General features: G+C 40.6%; 1 protein-coding gene across 2 annotated transcripts in view; it reads left to right on the plus strand.

Annotated features, from left to right (window-relative positions):
* atp2b1a (ATPase plasma membrane Ca2+ transporting 1a) overlaps positions 1-19,671 on the plus strand; it is a 42,100-nt gene extending 22,429 nt beyond the window's left edge. The window contains exons 5-22 of one of the 2 annotated variants that reach the window (XM_085376628.1): positions 267-392; positions 1,620-1,781; positions 2,189-2,227; positions 4,206-4,361; positions 4,597-4,811; positions 5,102-5,344; positions 5,435-5,676; positions 6,325-6,562; positions 7,899-8,078; positions 8,164-8,251; positions 8,409-8,515; positions 8,722-8,913; positions 9,380-9,593; positions 9,693-9,904; positions 10,021-10,128; positions 11,723-11,911; positions 12,555-12,644; positions 16,450-19,671. In XM_085376628.1, coding sequence (XP_085232754.1) covers positions 267-392; positions 1,620-1,781; positions 2,189-2,227; positions 4,206-4,361; positions 4,597-4,811; positions 5,102-5,344; positions 5,435-5,676; positions 6,325-6,562; positions 7,899-8,078; positions 8,164-8,251; positions 8,409-8,515; positions 8,722-8,913; positions 9,380-9,593; positions 9,693-9,904; positions 10,021-10,128; positions 11,723-11,911; positions 12,555-12,644; positions 16,450-16,842 — 3,194 coding nt within the window. In that variant the 3' untranslated portion in view covers positions 16,843-19,671. The remainder of the gene's footprint in view (positions 1-266; positions 393-1,619; positions 1,782-2,188; positions 2,228-4,205; positions 4,362-4,596; positions 4,812-5,101; positions 5,345-5,434; positions 5,677-6,324; positions 6,563-7,898; positions 8,079-8,163; positions 8,252-8,408; positions 8,516-8,721; positions 8,914-9,379; positions 9,594-9,692; positions 9,905-10,020; positions 10,129-11,722; positions 11,912-12,554; positions 12,645-16,449) is intronic. The other variant, XM_085376629.1, reaches the window with a different exon arrangement.
* The last annotated feature ends 781 nt before the right edge of the window (positions 19,672-20,452 follow it).

A 20,452-nucleotide genomic window follows, 5' to 3' on the forward strand; every position in this document is an offset into this window, starting at 1 on the left:
AAGATGAGGATTTCTCTTCAAGTTTAACTTTCCTGGTCGTGGGAGGAACGCAACAGCCAGCTCACTAATGATTTAAATCCATAAACCAGTAAAAAGAACATTACTGACATAACCACTAACCTCTGAAGAGACGAGCACTAAAGTGTTTCACATGACTCGCTTAGTCATAGAATCTTTGAGAGCCTGTGATTAAGGCATCAATTTAAACTGTTACTAAGATGTTGTTTCTCCAAATTAAAGGCTTGTTTGGCTTTGTAATGTTTCAGGTGACCTCTTGCCTGCTGACGGAGTCTTCATCCAAGGCAATGATCTGAAGATCGATGAAAGCTCACTCACAGGGGAGTCTGACCACGTCAAGAAAACACTAGAAAAAGATCCAATGCTGTTATCAGGTAACATGAACCTCCTTCTCCTTTTACTGGTTCGTACTGGGAAGGACCGAATTTTCAGAGGTTTTATAGATTATGTTGTCCAATATATTGAACTGCTTTTAAAAGAAATTTTCTGGAATACTCATTGCACTGAATAAATGATCCAAAATTTTATTGAAATCAGTAAGAACAGGTGATCATCTGGATCTTCATAAATAAACTGTTATAATCCAGAAATTGAAAATAATTGACCATCAGATATTTGTTAGCATTCAGCTCAGCATGAAACTTGTGTTCTGTTGAAAACATGTTTGAAACTGAATTGGTTCCTGATCTTGCCTCTCAGTGCCGGAAGTTATCAGCCATTCAACATTTCCAGCATTTTTTTTTTTTCTCTGTCCATCCTATGTCCCCAATGCCCTTTTAATTACAGTTCATGGCTTTGTCACGAAAAACGTGTGTAGGGAGAAACACTTTTGTTTAGTTCATCTGGCTCTCTCCTGGCACACCTCCAAGGCACAGGAGTCATGTGTGTTTGTGTTTTTATGCGCTGCCTCGCTACTGCTCTTTGATTTCCCTTAGCACGGCCCGTATCCCTTCTCACGAATGAAAGAAAAGCATCTTCTAATTAACACAGGAACCTTTAAATGCTTTCCACTCCTCGGCTGTCAGAGCCTCGTGGGTCTCGCTCCTTTACTCCGACTTTAGCTTGTCGTGTTTTTTTGATATTTGATGTTTCTGTGTGGGGTTTTTTGTTTTTGTTTTTTTTTTTTTAAATCGTGTCTTAAGAGGAATGGAGAGCCAGAGATGCAACACTGTTACAGCCTCTCAGAATTCCATTATTTCACACAGACTAACAATTGGCTTTTGATTAAAGGCTGTTGATTAAAGGTTTGGAGTGTATCTGCAGTAGTGACTTACTCTTTCTGTACTTTCAAGTGCACTATTCATTTGTATTTATTGCCTGCAATTGAAAACCTGCATTTAGTTTCTCGTGTGTATATCATCATACTGCTTGAAAGCCTGGCTAAACCACCTTCTCAACAAAGGAATCTAGCGTAAAATTTTCACTGAACCAAAATGAAACATTCAAAGGAACAAATAAAAATCGGCAGGGACAAAGCTGCCACCATTGTCTAAACAGAAACCTGAAAGAAGTCATATGGAAACAAAGACCAGGGCATTTATCCTAGGTACTGTTTCCCGATGTCATTTACTGACACTTTGTTTTCCTTCTTCTGTTCAAAGGCACCCATGTAATGGAAGGCTCAGGGAAAATGTTGGTCACTGCTGTGGGTGTCAACTCTCAAACTGGAATTATCTTCACTTTACTCGGAGGCGGGGAAGATGATGATGACGACGAAGAGGAAAAGAAAAAGGAGAAGGAAGAGAAGAAGAAACAGAAAAAAAGTCAGTATGCTCCTCTGCTTGTTGCCCTTATAAACTCAGCACAAACACAGACACACAAATAGCATTGTCTTTACCATTAGTTTTATAATCTGCAGAAAAATGTAGTTATAGCAGGGTTTATATGAATGCAAAAAGCACTGATTTGACCTTTGTTTATATAAAACAACTTTTAGAAGTTGTCAGAGGGTCACAGTAGACGACTTATTTTCTGCCAACCAAATCGGCTATTTGTAGCTCATCTTATGTATGATGGTAGAGTTCTCCTCATTTAAATCAGTAATTTGAAGAATGATTGGTCTAATTACTGTATAAAGAGACATTTATCAGTATTTTCTTATACGATTAATTAGTTTATTTAATCCTTAAAAATCCTTATGTTCCTAACTCTGTGTTGCATTCTTCTACAGATAAGAAGCAGGATGGTTCTGTAGAAAATCGAAAGAAAGGTGAGTAACTTGCCCACACACAGACTGACATGCTTAACCACATGTAATTGCCATACAGCTTAGTGCCTACATTTAGGTATTAGCCTTTAGCTTCATCAGTGGGTCCCTCCCCATTTAACAGTCTTGAGGGTAGGTTACAGCCCCAGTCTGTTAATAATTGGCCACCATAATTTCATGCAAGTAATGAGGAATTACATATTTTTGCATGACCCTATGTCAGCATATACTTAGTACGGGCTGTTCTTGGCTCTCCATTGTACTGTCTGGTCCTCCTGTCTGTCTCTCTCTCTTCTTTTCTCGTCCTTCCCTGGCACATTGCACTTCGAGCAGCAGGTGCTACTGAATCCAGTTATAGCGATTAGTGATGAGGAGATTAAAGCCATGCAACAATTCTGGGGCCAGAACATCTGCTTTCCCACCCATCTCTCTCTGACTCTCCCTCAGGCCCCCCTCAATTTTAATTTCTATTGATGTCCCAGACTGAACTATTCAGAGTCAAACTCTGAGACTTGCACTGGTGCAATTTCAGACCGATAACAATGATAATGAGACTCTTTAGTGGTAACTCAGCCAGCGAGCCAGCCTTGTTCTGCTGGGACACTATGATCAGTAGTGCTTGGGTCTGTGACCACAACCCTGGCGCTGGTCCCTTGTGCACAGATTCCCTCTGCCTGCCAGGAATCAGCAGTAATCCTTTAGACTGAGATTACACCGACCATGTAAGTGCAGAGCAAGCCACAGTCCACAGCAGCTGCAGTAGCCCAGTGCTCTTGCTTCCTGCTGCATGCATTCGCACACAATACCGTGCTATTGTCCATACCATTGTACCATAAATAGAGCCTTTAGTATCCCCAAATTGGACAAGGGCTCCCCATGCTTTAAAAGAATTGTGTACTTTGTTTAAGACTTCAAAATGTTAAGAGAATATTTCAGTTGTCCTGCAGGAAGTGCCATAGCGTCAGTGCCCAGGAAAGCTAATGATTTTATCATGGTGCGTGACATGACAGAGACCAGCCCCTGCTGGCCTGCCAGCTGCCTCTTCTCCTCCTTTTGGCATTAGAGGCTTTGTGTGTCCAAGGTTACCTAGTTAGATGTGGGTATGGTATTCCCATTAGTTCTGCAGGAACAGAAAGTGGCCCTGAGGGAGATTGAGAAGAGAGGTTTATGGGAATTTACCTGCAGAAGGAGGAAGAGTAGGAGATGCCTCAAATAGATCTGTCACTAGCTAGGTAACCTGTTCTTTAAACCTCTTGGCGGAAGTATGGTAAATAATTCAAAATCTTTCAACTAACTTCTGTGCCGTCAGCTGACAAACATAATTACAGTGACATTTCCACAGTTCCTGGGATAACAGGGAAGCAACAAAGCATGCTATAATTTTGAGTGATTTTATTTAATCAGTTAACTTGTGATACAGTGCTCTACATATTCTAAATATTCTCATCATACAGCAATTTTTGTGATCCCGTTTCAATCAACTTGTTCTGACTTGTTACCTGTAAAGTCAGATAAACAGATATTTTATGAGGGGCAGAGGAAATCTAGTCCAGGCCTGTTGTTGAGCTAGATTATATGCTATAGACACGAAATATAAAAACTGTTCTCGAGTTTTCTAATATTACCAGAGAGATGAATACGTTTATTTGACCTGTATCAACCTTATTCACCCACAGCTGTAGAATGCAGTTTTTATTTCTGGTCTTGCAAATTGGAAGCAAATATTCAAATGTAGGCTTGACGTGGCACCTGATCGTGAATGAATACTCTGTGTTCATAACTGACAAATCATAACTGACAAATCAGCATACTTTCATTTCAGTCGTTGCTTTTTCCATAAATCCTAGAGTCTTTCTTAAATGAATTTAACACAGTATTCCTTTATATAATTATTTAAAACACTCAGCACCAATAATGGCCAGTGCAGATTTGGAATAGCCAGGCCCTTTTTAACAACCTTGTCTTGTTTTCTCTGCTGCAGCTAAAGCCCAGGATGGTGCTGCAATGGAAATGCAGCCTCTGAACAGTGACGAAGGAGCAGATGCAGAGGAGAAGAAGAAAGCCAACCTGCCAAAGAAAGAGAAGTCTGTTCTCCAGGGAAAACTGACCAAACTAGCAGTACAGATTGGAAAAGCAGGTGAGTCAGTCAAAATCACTCGTTCTGGCACAGCTGAGTGCTGTAGATTGTAAAACATTTTATGTGCTTGTACTCTCATGCCCTTGTGTTCACTCCAACTTTTTTTGGGTTGTACGTCTCCAACTGTTTATATTGTATAATCACAATTACACCCACTATAAGCAACATACTGCTAAATGTGTCCTGATAGGAATATAACTTAACATCTTTCTTTTCTCTCATGTTTTGCCTCTAGGTCTGGTTATGTCAGCCATCACTGTTATCATCCTGGTGGTGCTGTTTGTAGTGGATACCTTCTGGATCCAGAATCTATCCTGGGTTAAGGAGTGCACACCTGTTTACATTCAATTTTTTGTGAAGTTCTTCATCATTGGTGTCACTGTTCTTGTGGTCGCTGTTCCCGAAGGCCTGCCACTTGCTGTAACAATCTCCTTAGCGTATTCTGTTAAGGTGAGACTCCTAGCCAAGTGACCTGTGCACGAACTAACCACCTTACACTTTAGCCTATTAAAACTAGAAGATCAAGCTGCTAAAATCTGGTTAACAACTTGAGGAAAGGGGATCATTACTTGGCTTTAGGGTATTATTTAGCCAACATAGGGCTTTAGTTAATCAAGGAGTTAGTCATTCAGTTGTAAAATCTCACCACATTTATTTCATGAAACAAAAATAAAATGTTTTCATTATAGAAAATATAGCTTTCAGTGTTGTCAGACTTTATTTTTTTTATCTTCCTACAGAAAATGATGAAGGATAACAATCTGGTGCGTCACTTGGATGCCTGTGAGACTATGGGAAATGCTACTGCCATCTGTTCTGACAAGACTGGTACACTCACCATGAATCGCATGACTGTGGTGCAGGCCTACATCGCTGAAAAGCACTACAAGAAGGTCCCTGAACCAGAGAACATCCCCTCCTCCACTTTAGACATCCTGATTCTGGGCATGGCAGTCAACTGCGCCTACACTACTAAAATCATGGTATGCTTGTAAAAAGCAGCGTACCTCTAAAATGGACTGTGTAGCACATTAACTTTGTCTTCACATTTTTCTTTTTTTTTTTTCTTTTAGCCTCCAGAGAAAGAAGGGGGTCTGCCACGACAGGTGGGTAACAAGACCGAATGTGCCTTGCTCGGCTTTTCTACTGAGTTAAAACGCGACTACCAGGCTATCCGCAACGAGATTCCTGAAGAGAAACTCTACAAGGTCTACACCTTCAACTCAGTTCGCAAGTCTATGAGCACTGTGTTAAAGATGGCTGACGGCAGCTACCGTATGTTCAGCAAAGGAGCCTCAGAAATTCTCCTAAAAAAGTAAGAGACATTTTCACTTTTCATGTTCGTTCACATGTTCTGCTTTTCTATGATTTGTTTTGTTGTTGTTGTTTTGGCTGGGGGATTGTATGGTTTAATATTAGATAATAATTCCTCTATGATTTCTTTACTGAAGAAGCATGAAATCATGGATGTCTGATCAGCTAAATGAAAGGTTGTTCCATAGCTCTTTTTTTTTTTTTTTTTTTTTGTACTCATTCGGCTGGCCAGACTTTGCTGTAAATGATATGTGTAATGGCTTAAGCAGCTAAGAAGTTCAAGTGCATCCCACCCAAGCCCCTTACGTTGTGACTTAAAAACAGGCACTGAGAAAATGAGCCGGTAACAGCTCTGTAAGCCTCTTAACCAAGCAGGCTTCTTTTTAACCCACAGAGGGCTTAGTGTGACTTCTTACTGCTGCAGCTCACCATTCAAATGCTTTGTCTTCTCCTCTTCTCTTACCCTTTTATTAAGTCTAAATGACATTTTTTACATTTATGCGTCTGTACCTATCTCTGTCTTTATCCATGTTTCTTAACTCCAAGCCATTAATGGCTTTCATCTTTGGATGTTTCGCCCTCCTACACGTTCTTTTTCTTTCTTTTCCTTTACATTTATGATTTAATGTGTCGTCTTTACACATTTCAGGTGCTATAAAATCTTGACAGCTAATGGTGAGCCAAAGGTGTTCCGCCCACGGGACAGAGATGACTTGGTTAAGAAAGTGATCGAGCCCATGGCCTCAGAGGGCTTGAGAACAATCTGCCTTGGATACAGAGATTTTCCTGCTTCTGATGGGGAGCCTGACTGGGACAATGAAAATGATATCCTCAGTGGACTAACCTGCGTCTGTGTGGTTGGCATTGAAGATCCTGTTAGACCAGAGGTTAGTGGCTACACTAATGTTAGTGAGTTTATGCACAAACAGTTTCACTTGTTTGATTGCTAGTAAGGAAGCTGTCTACAAAGGTAGAGTATTTATCTGCACTTCATTTGAAGGTCCGTCTTTTGGCTTTGAGTCAGAACCCATTGCTTGATGTGGCACATTGAACAACTTCACTAGTTGCAAAGTTGCACTCAAAAAGAAGTATTTAGAATGATTGTTGTCCAAACGTGTATGAAGGAGAAACGGCCACACTGCTGATACTGGCAGATTGCTGGAATTGGTGACACTATGATGTGTCTATCATTAAGAAACCATAATTAGATCAAACATTAGAATACGTCAATTCTAGTTGGCTGACAGTTCTATGGAAACTGCTGTTTGCAGAGTTTGCACTCAATTTGTGGACCAACCATTTTAACTAAACTCAGCCACATCAATGACTCCATTTCAGGTGGTTTGGAAGCAACACAAAATAAATGATGGGTGAATGTAAACAGTAAAAACAATAGACCTAATTTAGCAGTCTATACTAGCTGAGGTGAATCTAGTTTCCAAAAATAAAGTGATTCAAGCTGTTGGTTTAAGTTTTTTGAGCATTTAACAAGCACATGTAAAAGAGCTTTATTTGTCAGTTGTCAGCTTTATTCATCTACTGGACTGTTGGGCACACACACTTTTTAAGCAAAGCAAAAAAAATTATTTCTTTAAAGGGAGTGCTTACTCCAGGAGGACCCATTTGTTATATCAATTTTATAATTTCCATATCTGTATGTACACAAGGGTTTTCTAGGATCTGAGTGACATAAATGTTAGTCATCAGGGTGTACCTGAGACTCTGTGCAGATGTCAGAGTATTCTCTAGTTTGCATGCAAACGTATCCAGGCAACTTCTACACCTCAAAGGCGCCATCTGTACATTGCATCCTACAAGTAGACAAGAAAGCACAACTATGCTTCTGTGGTGTTTGCAACTGTTTGTGGGCGTTGGTGAGGGAGTATAATCCTTGCCTGAAAAAGTTAGGTCATTTTCTTGCTAGATGCTTCACTGTCGCTCATTTAGTTGGCTTTCTGCCATTTTATGTACTGGACAGGTGTGCTGGGCTTGGTTCATATTTTTTTTAACGAAGGGGCCCATTATTTCCAAATCTCATCCTTTCCTACAAGTGTGTGTGTATATATATATATATATATATATATATATATATATATATATATATATATATATATATATATATATATATATATATATATATAAAATTTTAGTTGAACACTTAGATTGATGATCCCTAGTGATATTTCTTTTTTCTTTTTCCTGTGCTTTTGTGCTTCCCTTCAGGTTCCAGATGCTATCAGGAAATGCCAGCGTGCTGGCATCACCGTGCGGATGGTGACTGGGGACAACATCAACACAGCTCGAGCCATCGCCACCAAGTGTGGCATCCTACAGCCTGGAGATGACTTCCTCTGCGTGGAGGGAAAAGAGTTCAATCGCAGGATACGCAATGAAAAGGGAGAGGTGGGCCACAGCAAAATAGTGTACCTCAGAGACTGTTGCAGATGTGCTGTTTGGATTCTATTAGGGTTTTGTCTCATGTTTCTAGATTGAACAAGAACGCATTGACAAGATCTGGCCCAAACTTCGAGTATTGGCTCGCTCTTCCCCCACAGACAAACACACCTTAGTCAAAGGTAGTTATGTTTCTCTGACATGGGTAAAAATGGAAAAAGTGAACTAATGTGTTTGTTTGTTTTCTTCTTTTGCTGCTAGCCTTTTTTTCTTTTCTTTTTTTCCTTTTTTTTAGGCTGTAACGGTTTTATTTTAAAGTTTGACATTTTTCTGTTCTAGGTATTATTGATAGCACAGTGGTAGAACAGAGACAAGTAGTAGCAGTGACAGGAGATGGTACGAATGATGGTCCTGCCTTGAAAAAAGCAGATGTTGGTTTCGCCATGGTAAGTTACTTGTGTATAATTTCTTAAATAAGGTTTAATCATAAATATAAATTGGGTCATTCTTAACATCAACATCTTGCTCAGTATCCCATGGTAACTCTGGCAGTCAACTAGAAAGAAGTCAGAATTTAGGCCACTTAATCATCTTGTTAAATATTTGGTGGATAGCTGGAACAGATTCTTAATGATCATCTTGTTGTCTCCAGGGCATTGCTGGGACAGATGTTGCCAAGGAGGCATCTGACATCATTCTGACTGATGACAACTTTTCCAGCATCGTTAAAGCTGTCATGTGGGGTCGAAACGTCTATGACAGCATCTCCAAGTTCCTTCAGTTTCAGCTAACGGTCAATGTGGTGGCTGTCATTGTAGCATTTACAGGAGCATGCATCACACAGGTTAGCACCTAGATATTGTAGGGTTATTTTGTTTTTGATTTTTTTTTTTTCTTTATTGCGTGTCTGAAGAGTTATTTCACTGTTATGCTCTGAATGGAAATTAACTTGGTACCACGGGCAACACATTGAAAGAGCTGAAGCAGAGGGAATGAAGATCCAGCAATAAACTGAGGAGAAATAAAGGCTTTTATGTATAATGTTTGGAAATTTGGAAATTTGTCCTTGTGGAAATGCAACAGTATCCAAGAGCAGCTTACCTGGCTCTCATGTCTTCGTTCATTACGAAAAAGATTTGTTTGTTTCCTACCTGCCATCAATCTTACACCTCATAACAAAATATGTACTCCTCAGTGCAGCCACTGCTCCAGCTCATAAACGTGTAATTTGGCTCGTGGGGATCGAAATGTGTTTAATAGATGATCTGAATTTCCATAACCTGATTTGGCGACTCGCTCTCTTGCACTAGGACTCTCCACTGAAAGCTGTACAGATGTTGTGGGTCAACTTGATCATGGACACTTTTGCTTCACTAGCTCTGGCCACAGAGCCCCCTACAGAAGCCCTGCTGCTAAGGAAGCCATACGGCCGCAACAAACCTCTTATCTCCCGCACCATGATGAAGAACATCCTGGGTCATGGAGTTTATCAGCTAGTCATCATTTTTACATTGCTCTTTGCTGGTAAGGGTTTTGTGTCTGAAGATGTTCTCTGTACCCTGCACTGTTATCCAAGATTTTCTTTTTCTTGACTGGGATATTTTTCCCCCCCCCCCTCTGTAGGAGAGAAATTGTTGGACATTGACAGTGGCAGGAATGCACCCCTCCATGCCCCACCCTCAGAACACTACACCATTGTCTTCAATACCTTTGTAATGATGCAGCTTTTCAATGAGATCAATGCCCGTAAGATCCACGGTGAAAGGAATGTCTTTGAAGGCATCTTCAACAACCCAATCTTCTGTAGTATTGTCTTGGGTACCTTTATTATTCAGGTACAGTAGACTAAGACTTATCTGAAGCATCAGTCTGCACAGGTGAAATCTGAGGTTTTACACTTTGATTAAGTCTCCCTCTCTTGCTCCTTTTTTTTATTTTATTTTTTTCATAGATTGTTATTGTGCAGTTTGGAGGGAAGCCATTCAGCTGCGTGGCTCTGACGACTGACCAGTGGCTGTGGTGTACTTTCTTAGGCTTCGGCTCTCTTCTGTGGGGACAGGTATGAAAGTACAGCTGAGCTTTACCTTTTGTTGGCAAGGTACAGAAATGCGGTATTACACTGCCCCCATGTGTCAGCTCTAATCTAGTTGGTACAGGGTGTTGTCAGAGACGTGTAACAGTACATTATGTCCCGCTGCTGTGAAGAGATTAGTAATTAGTAGTTGATTGATTGATTTTTTTTTTTTTTTTTTTTTTTGGGGGGGGGGGTAGCTACCACAAACACATGTGGTCATCAAAGTTATTCAGTTTTATTATTTTAATTTGACCTTTAAGGGGATTATTAAAGTTATTTCTTTTGCAGTTGTTTCAATTTTGAAAAGTTATTTAAATGTAGTAAAATATTAGTAGTTCAATGGTACATGTTTTAAAATTTAAATATTATACTTTTTGAGTTCTTTACCTTTTATACATGAGTTGAAAAATATAGTTTGTTTTTTTTCTAAGGATTGAAGGGTGAGATCGCTCACTGCAGTTTATAGTAATGACTGGAGGTTCATAACGAATGTTTAATGTTGTTCTGTTTCACATCTATCCTGATCAGCACTTATATTAATATCAGTTTTGCCAGCTGGCGTCACCAGCTTTACATAAATGGGACTACACCAAGTCCTATAAAAGCACATAGCTGAGAGTTGAGGAACTGAATTGAATAAGTACCAATATTGTTGGTTCCAAAGCAGCGATTGCTCTGTTCTTTTCCTTAAAGGCCGGTCGGTCCCCTAAATAGACGCTGACAACATGTGTTCACACACCTGTTGGTGCATGGAGTTCAGCAGTCTTCAATTCTAGGCCGCGTGACACAGTCGACTGGGATCTTTTGGCACATCGGTAGATTCTTAATGCACCCTCAGTATCTTAAAAGCTGAAGACTCAGAGAATTACATATTTTTGAAAATACATATTTAGGAGAAACCCTTAGTGTTACCAGGCTGTACAGTTACAGTTAATATGGGTAACATTACCGTAAGCTTGTTTTGGCTGCTGTCTTTTTAATAAGGGGTTGCCATACTGGATGGATCCATTTTTACACCAGATGGATTTGTGTGTTTTGTATATTAGCCAAACAGTGTGGAACCCTCGTAGTGGATTGTATTCCCACAGACCAGAGCAATGGTTAATGTCCAGAGCAATGTCGGGGGTTTTGTTTTTGTTTTGTTTTTTTGTTGTTGTTGTTGTTTGGTTTGGGGGTTTTTTTGGGGGAAGGGGGGGGGGGTGTTGTCTGATAACTTCTAATTATGACATTGTGTGATTTAAAATCACCAGACATGTGTCTGACTCATCTGCATTCCACTTTGTGATCTTTGTGGCTAGTGCTTGAGGAGTAAAGTTTTTGCCTTCTTGTTAAATTGACTGAACAGCATCTGCATGTGATCATGTGCAAGGATCCTCCTGTTCATCAGCAGTGGGAGGGGCTTGGAGCCCAAGAGCAAACCGCATGTTATTGAACTGGCCATCAAATTTTCATGGTCACTGTCCGCTTAATGTCGGCGATGAACTTAATCACGGCAGAACAAGCCATGATTAAACTGCACGGGGGGCTAAAACTTCATCAGGAGTCACGGTTGCTCACTTGTATCCTCATTGTCTTCCAGGTTATCTCTTCAATACCCACCAGCCGCTTAAAATTCTTGAAAACAGCAGGCCATGGCACCCAAAAAGAGGAGATCCCAGACGAAGAGTTGGAGGAGCTGGAGGACATGGATGAGATCGACCATGCTGAACGGGAGCTTCGTCGAGGCCAGATCTTGTGGTTCCGAGGCCTCAATCGCATCCAAACTCAGGTGACAAGTCTCAGCAGTTTCACGTGCAGCACTCACCACCACACCCCAACACCAAGGGAATCAAAAGCCATAAACCCTTTAACTCTCTACTGCTCTTCCAGCTTAAAATCTATTTTGTTCTTTCTCTTGGCATTCCTAAAGAATGGCTTGTGCCCTTAAAAAAAAAAAGCCTTTCTCTAATTTTTCTGTTCTGCTTCTGAGCTAAAGCAGGGTCCTCTGCCTATGTTTTTGTTTTTTATTTGACTCAGTCTGACTCTATCTGCTAAATCTAGTTTGAAGGTACTGATGAGAAGCAAGTGAATTGGATTGGATGGACAGCACGATAGAACAGCTGAATGTTTAAAGAGTATTGGCATGGCTATAGCTGGAAGTATGGAAGGAATCTGCAGAGAAAAGAGTGAAAGTGAGGTCAGATTTTTGGAGTAAGAGCTCCCTCCGATCAGTGCCTTTAAACCCAACCGTCCCCCTTTTTCCTCTCTCTTTTAATTATAATGTCTAAATCCAATTTCAAAGTGCCATTTTTTTCTTATGGTTACTGGTGCCTTTTCTTTATTTTTCTCTCTTTTCTCTCTCTCCTCTGGCTGTGTTGTGTTTTTATTTCCTCTGGGCTTTTTCTCCTGTCACGCTGTCTGATTCTTTGCAGATGGATGTAGTGAGTGCGTTCCAGAGTGGAACTTCCTTTCAGGGGGCTCTAAGGCGGCAGGCCTCCAACTCCAGCCAACAACAGCACGATGTAACCAATGTTTCTAGCCCTACACATGTAGCCTTTTCTACTACTACCACTTCTGCCACTGCCGCCAACACCGCTTCTGCCACTGTGGGGTGTGAGTGCGTGTTCTCCTCTAGTGCATGAGACTTTTATTTCTTCTTCTAACATCTTCCTTCTCCACTCTTCTTCTCACCTAACGTTGGCACTTTTCCTCTCTCATGCTTCTCCTAATGTTCTCCCCTGTATTCTTTAAAAAAGACCTCAAAACCACATCTTCCATATTGCTTCGATAACACTGCTCTATATATATGTACCTTGTAACCAGGTCGCTTCTACTGTCGAGGTGTTATCTCTGTGTCATCATGTTTTCTGTTCTGCTTCTGCTTTGGTCTCAGAAATGAACAAGGTTTACTGTTATTTCGGGGGGGTGATGTGTATTTACTATGATTTTTAAAAAAACAAAACAAAAACAAGTTATATTCTGAGTTGACAGTCTCCAGGTTTGTCTGCAGCTGCCTCAGTCTGCCTTGTGCCTCTGTAGCACTCATGGGTCTTTGTCGCAGCTCTCTAGTCCCTAGCTAGGTAAATGTTTTGAGTATATGCCCATGATCACGGTCTAAAAGAGTAGACACGAACTGAATGTCAGTGGTGAAAATAAGACCTTGGCTTTTCCAGAAGAAATGGTTTGCCGCAATAGCATCAAGTGGTAATAAGCTGTAATTTACTGGTGTCTTTGGATGCACTGCCTTTTAACATCACGCTATTCATCCGCTCACATAGGAAGGTCACTGTGCCGAGACTGGATTTGGTCATTTGATGGTGGTGTTTCCAAACTCCTTCCTTTCGACCCTGTGCCTGCTGACAGTGACACTTTTTGTTTTTCTCTTTCAGAGTTTAAAGACAGACCACCTGACGAGCAGGGAATTTTAAATGTTTTACAGATGTCACAAAAAGAGTAAAATGGAATAAATGACTGTGCTCTTGAATGTAAACTTGTGGGATTTTTCTCAGGCACATCAACAGCAGAGCCGATGTTGTTTTTGCCTCTGCAATATTGACAAATCGTGCAGTGCTGCAGCAACATTTAGTTCTATTTTTAGGTGCGACTTCTTCAGATCTCTGGACCTGACACTTATGGGTGCTTGTGGGCATGGATTCTTCATTATTAACCTAATATTTTCCTTTCAGGTTTCCTTAAAATATTTGGACAATTTTCTGTGTGTGAAAGCTTGTTTGTTGGCAAAATGTGTCCAAAGGGCAGGTTGCTGCCAAAATGACCTAAAAACAATGAATACCACTGACTCCCCACGTATTCTTCTTTAGATTCTGTGAAATGTGTCATGGGCTATACTCAAAGGTTTACTACCATTGAACACAAGGTAGCGCCGCGCTCTGCATGGGTTCAAAGTCTCTGGTCTCGTTTGTGAGTTCTCTCTCTTTGTGCTGTTTTTGACATGTATACCAGCTTGTAGACATGCTTGGCTGCTGCAGCTTTCTTTCTTTTCATTTTTTTTTTTTTTTTTTTTAACTCCACAAGCATAAGCTATAACTGACCACCCCTCTTTTTGTCTTTCTGTCTCTCTCCTCTTTCTGCCTCTCACCCTCAGTCTTTACTTTGTCTCACTCTCTCTTTCTGTCTCTCTTCCACTCCTTTCTTTTCTCACTCTCTTTGTCTCCATCTGTCCTTTTCTCCAGCTGTCCTTACTTTTTGATCAGCATGCCCAACAACAGTAATTTCTTGTGTCCAGCTTCTATCCCTTATTTTCTCTTTTGGTGTGTTCTTGTAGAAAGAACGCCATTCCCCTCATTTCATTTATTTATTTATTTTTGGTTCCCTTTTGCATTTTAATTAATCAGACACAGGACTCTACTAAGTGTTTTGTGAAATACTAATACAAAAAACACATTGCATCAAGTTTGACACTGGTTTGTACTCTCCCTGAGATATTGACCGATTTCCTGAAGTTGCTTTTTAATTACTCTTAAGACTAGTTTCAGGTTTTGTCTCCAACAGATTTAGGTTTTCTGTCTCTCAGAAAGTCTTTAATATTCAACCAGCATTCGATTTGCACACTTCGCACATCTGATCAGTCCAGCCCATCAGATTGCAATTGAAAGCCTTTTATGGAACAGTGATGGCTTGAAGCGTTATATTTTCATTCGCTCCTTCTGTACCAAATACGGCATAAAGATTAAATTACTGTGCAATTGCAAAATGCAAATGCAGTACTTCATATGGCAGCTTGGAGGCTGGCTCAAAAAAGCACATAGTTTATGAACAATCCCCAATTTTAGGGAAGAAATAAACATGTTAATAAGCTGGTACAAAGACCAGATCAGATTTGAACTGTTCTCCCTGTCACAGTAACTGTACGAGGCTGTTTACTATTGTTAGGCTGGTTTGAATGGACTTTATGCATTACCCAGACAATATCAAAGTTATTGGCTTCGCTGACACCAAAATCTGCGTTTGTGCAGTTATCTCAAAAAAGTCTTTATGTGAGTGGAATTTATTAGCACCAATTAACAGGCATCTGATCTGTGCAATGCATCCACACAGTCTATAGATGGTGCTGATGTAGCTGGGTTGTTTAGCTTATACCGTGCTACTTCACCCACTCCTCCTTTCCTTACTTCTGACTTCCCAAAACAAGATTTGATCCCAAACAAAGCTCCAAAATGCAGCTCCCATCAAGTGCATACAGCTGTCCTAATTCATTAGCTTAATTCCATTGTACCTTTTACTATGGTACAGCTACTATGGTCAATAAGTGTGTGTGTGTGTGTGTGTGTGTGTGTATAAAGTGCATACAGACGTACACACAGTATTTACACAATACATGTTGCTGGAAGTGGGAAATGTATTCCCTGGGTTCCCTTATCTTTCCTCCTTTGTGCAGTGCTGCACATATGGGACTCAAGGGTTCTGAGTCACCAGGCAATTAGCATTGTAGCAGGAGGATAGTGGAGTGCAACATTAAACACAGGCACCCACACAGGCCACAGCAGCCACCGGATATAACAACTTTCCTGATGGAAACTCTGAAACAGTACTCCTTATGTACAGTCTGTGCATACATCTGTCTTTGGGATTTAAAGCAATATCTCTGGAACGCTTCAAATTGAAATGTCTGCAATACCAATAATAACAGGTCTAAGTTCTGGAGCGGTGAGTTGTATAGCTTACAGCATTGCTGTTTACATGTCACTGTCCCTCCTGGGCTTCTAGAGGGTGAACAACAATCCAAATTGCACTTGGATACAGTACACCACCTGGAAGATTTTCCTATAAACTGTCATTAATCTGCACTTCTGCAGCAATTCACAGTGCTGCTTACATTAAAACCCCCACTTTTCTTGCAGCGTAGAAAGTTGAGACCATTTTTTTTTATTGGCGATATTAATCTTTAGTGTTCACTTAGATTTTTATTTAGTATACATTTTCATTTTTAGTCTTTGGGTATTTTTATATTCACTGAGAGACAGAAATGAAAGAATATGGGCTGCTCCTGTTTATACATTAAAATACAACTAGAACCGTAGATGATGGTTGGAGACAACTATTCATCACCAGATTAGTATAAAACTTTACTACTAGAAATAACAGCACACCTGCACGTTTCTCTGGGAGTCCGTCCCCCTCCCCCCCTCACAGATTTCTGGTTTTGAAGCACCTAAAAACTCACCTATTCTGGCCCAGTAAAACCTAAATCCGTGGTTTTTATCTGTGGTGTTTTCCAGGTTTTAAAATAGAGCGGCGCACTCTTATCATTACCGAATGTGACTAAATACACCTTTCCTGCTCCCTGTCCCTTCTCCTTCCCTCCAGATCCGAGTGGTGAAGGCATTCCGCAGCTCCATCTCCCTCTATGAGGGGTTGGAGAAGCCAGAGTCGCGATCATCCATCCACAACTTTATGACCCACCCCGAATTTCGGATAGAGGACTCTGAGCCCCATATCCCCCTCATTGATGACACAGACGCGGAGGACGATGCTCCCACCAAGCGCAATTCGGCCAGTCCGCGCAACGCTACCCCCACACCGCCCTCACCCACACCTTCGCCTGCCACCACCGTTGCCCCCACCACGCCAGTCTCTCCTTCCCCGAACCAGAACAATAACGCTGTGGAGAGCAGTAACCACCTCCTCCCCGAGGGCCTCAAGTCAGGAACCCCCTCAGCCCCAGGGAGCCCACTACACAGCCTGGAGACCTCGCTTTGATCTGACCCAGCTCCACACGTCACCACCTCTTTTCTACCCGCCACCAAGGAGCTCAACTCAGACAAATCGAACGGACACTAGGAGCGTCGAGACGAAGGGTTAGACGGAGAGCGGCGTCTTGTGTGAGCTTGGCTTGGGTTGGACTTAAAGAACAGCAAACATTCAGAGGAATGTACGGCTTGGTGTGGATTCTTTGGTCTTCTTTTATTTTTGGTTATTATTATCCCACTGCAACACAAGGACTCTGTCTTCACCCCTCCCTCCTTGGTAACACTTGTTTTTCTCGGTAACAAGGGGTGACTATAAACTAAGATTGAAAGTGACCTGTTTTTATTATTATATTATATTTTAATTGAGAAAGGGAGGTGCTCCTCCTGGCTTGAAGATCGTCTGTAAGAGTTATGAACGAACCTTTAGCTTCTCTTTTATCTGAATGGTGTTGTATATTTATCTCTTTGGCCCTTGCTCATTTTGAAACTTATTTCTGCTCCATCGGCTGTTAATATTTTGAGTTATTTATGTTTTTGGAGGGAAAAAAAGCAGGTCTGTTTACAAAGTTTGTAGATACTTTTTTTCTGTTTGTAGGCAAAGAGCTTCCTGATGTATGATGCAGAAAACTGGGACAGATTAAGAAACGAATGAGAGGATTATTTCAGATACTGCTGTATTTTCAGGAAAAAAAGGGGTGTTTCTATTGAAACTTAACTATTTTTGCCTGCAAGTTTTATTTGTTATATATTTGTAGATAAATATAGAACCTTCTAGCCAAACCGATAAACACTAAGGCTTGTATAGAAAAAAAGAGGTCCATCTGACGAGGTGTTTTCACAGGAGACGGGACGGGAAAGATAATTAAGGCCTCTAGTCCACTAACATCGCTATAAATATTTAACTTCTTCCATTTCTTCGCTAGTTTTCATGTGCACAAAACCTTCTGGAGTTCTGGATTCTCTTTTTCAGTCATTATGTTGTGTTCAGGAATTTCCACATGTTGAAAGGTTCAGTTATTTAAAGGGAGTTTAGAAAATAATCCCAGGTTCTTATTTATCTTGCCGAAAGCTGGGAGGAGGAAACAAAGTCTTACCTCAGAGTCAGATACAAGGTCCTTTATGAAGCCGCTTAAGCGTAAAGTAGGAGTTCTTCTTTCCGATTTGGAACCATAAAATGAAAATCTCTTCTTTTAGCTGGTATGTTGCACTCACAAGCATAGATTAATTTGACGAAGGCCTTGTGGGTGCGTTAACGCTAAAACATGTTCTGCCAAAAGCACCAAAATGACTTTAATCAACTTTTTTGTTCTCTTTTTTTTTTTTTTTTTTTATGACCGCTGCAGTTCAAACTAGCGCTGTATTATCTACTGAACGAGTGTGTCTATTTCTCAGTAAGACCTTCACATAGGCTAAACGTCAGTGTGCCTTGGCTTCAGTAATAATTTAGACAATCTTGGTCCCATCATTTATCGCCTTTAGGAGACTCCTTATGGGGGGAGAGAAAAAAAAGACCTCCACAGCTAAAAGCAGGACCAAAGTCATCCTCCATCTAACATGTGGGGACAGCAGAGACTGATTTCCTCCCTCTGGATGCTTGATAAATACGGACACTGGTCTTTTTCTTTCTTTTTTTCCCCTAAATGGTGCATTTTATTTATATTTTTGAATTTTCTCAGCCCCCCTCCCACTCCCCGCCAATGTAGAATACTGACATTTGTTTACTCAGGCATAGAAAAAGTATTTAATTTAAACGAGAGGGGAAAACCCCTTTTTGCTTCAGAGCTTGTGTATTTAGATAGCAAAAACATCTTCATCTTTGGTCAAAAACAAAGTGAACCATTTTTCATATTTCATTCTCTTTACGCTTTAGGTAAATATTAATTTTATTCCTCTGACTATTGTTGGCATTTTAAAAAATTTCAATCCACCAACAACCACCACCCTATTCAGAAGACTCCTTTAAACCATTATTAATAACAAACGTTGCTGCATTTGGTTTGTTTGTAAAACTATTTTTGACACCTGATGTACTGGAAGCGCTAAAGAATTCGACATTTGTGCATTTTTCAAGAATAAAAGCCGAGGCATACACTGGTATCTATCTGCACAGGGTACTTATTTCATAACGTTCCTTTGGGGAAAAAGAATTTTGATACAAATCGTAATAAAATTGTACCTTTGTATTTTTATGGCAATGCTGATGATACCTTTCATCATACCTAACAAATTTTGGATGATTTGACACCAATCGTGTTCTATGGGGAACGGGGGTTTTGGCCACTAAAATGTTTTGGGATTTTTTTATTTATTTATTTTTTTTGTTCTGGAAGATTCATCTCAGGGTGCAAATGATGTGAAAGAGAACAGGCCTCTCTTTAGTTTGCATTTTAGAACACGCTTAAATGTTTGGGATGGTGCTTGCCAACCACACACAAGGGATAAACTCGGGCAGCGGGCTGCAGATTTTTCCTGCAGCCGTCTGGCCGGCTTCACCTGAAGGGCCGCGGACAGGGAAGTGGAAGGTGGAAATGTAAAGTCATAAATGGTTTGTTTTCCTTGTTTTACAGATGACAAAATAGCAGCTAGGATTGAGAGTGAGAAATTGGAAAAAAGCGAGAGGAATCCATGTGAGGAGTTTGTTCTGTAGCTTCTTCCTGTAATGGGAATGAATGTTTTTTTCCATCTGTTTTATGGATTATTATTTTTTTATCTTTTAACATTTGGAAATAAAAGTACTTCATGTCTGTTTTATCTTGAGCATTTTAAATGGATATCGTGATTGGATTTACATTTGAAACTTGTCGAGTAATGTGTATGGTTTTTAAAAATAAAAAATGTATTTAGCCTAACTGCAGGGCCATGTTTGTCATTTATCATGCAGTGTTTCACCGTTTTGCAGTTCTCAAATGTGGACTGCGCTGTATTGAAAATCATCATCCCTACAGGATGGAAGGAAAACACTTTGTAGAAGGTCTGGTTTTCATCTACTTGATTTTCCTCATAATAAGACTGTATTTTTTATTCCTGCCCCATTGCCAAATGTCAGAGTGGCCAATACTGGCAATAAACACACTCTGCGCCTCACCAGTTATGTCTTCCTAGTACTGACTGGGACCACCTTTTTTCCTCTAGAGCTGCCTAAATACTTAACTGCAGGAAATTTCCTCTGAGATTTCCTCCATAATGACATGACAGCATCTCAAAGTTGCTCCACATCAATGACTCCAATCTCCTCTTCCAGCACATCCCAAAGGTGCTCTGCTACACTGAGATGTGGTGATTGTTGAGGCCATGTCAGTACAGTGTACTCATTTTCATGTTCAAGAAACCAGTTTGAGATTAGTTTAAGCTTTGTGACATGGTGTGTTATCCTGTTCCAATCAGCCATCGGAAGATGGGAACATTGTGGTCATAAAGGGATAGACATGCCCGGCAACACTACTCAGGTAAGGTGTTTAAGGTGCCCTTAAATGATGCTCAGTTGATACTAAAGAGGCGAGGAGTTTGCCAATAAAACGTCCACTGCAGCATTACGTCACAACCACCACAAGCCTGAACTGGAAAGGCAGGGTGGATCCATGCTTTCATGTTTATGCCAAAATCATTCAAAGCTTTTCCGG

Source organism: Diplotaxodon limnothrissa, linkage group LG17 (assembly GCF_057381915.1).
Source record: "Diplotaxodon limnothrissa isolate DT_005_m linkage group LG17, D_limnothrissa_male_GT1.1, whole genome shotgun sequence".
NCBI classification, from domain to species: domain Eukaryota; kingdom Metazoa; phylum Chordata; class Actinopteri; order Cichliformes; family Cichlidae; genus Diplotaxodon; species Diplotaxodon limnothrissa.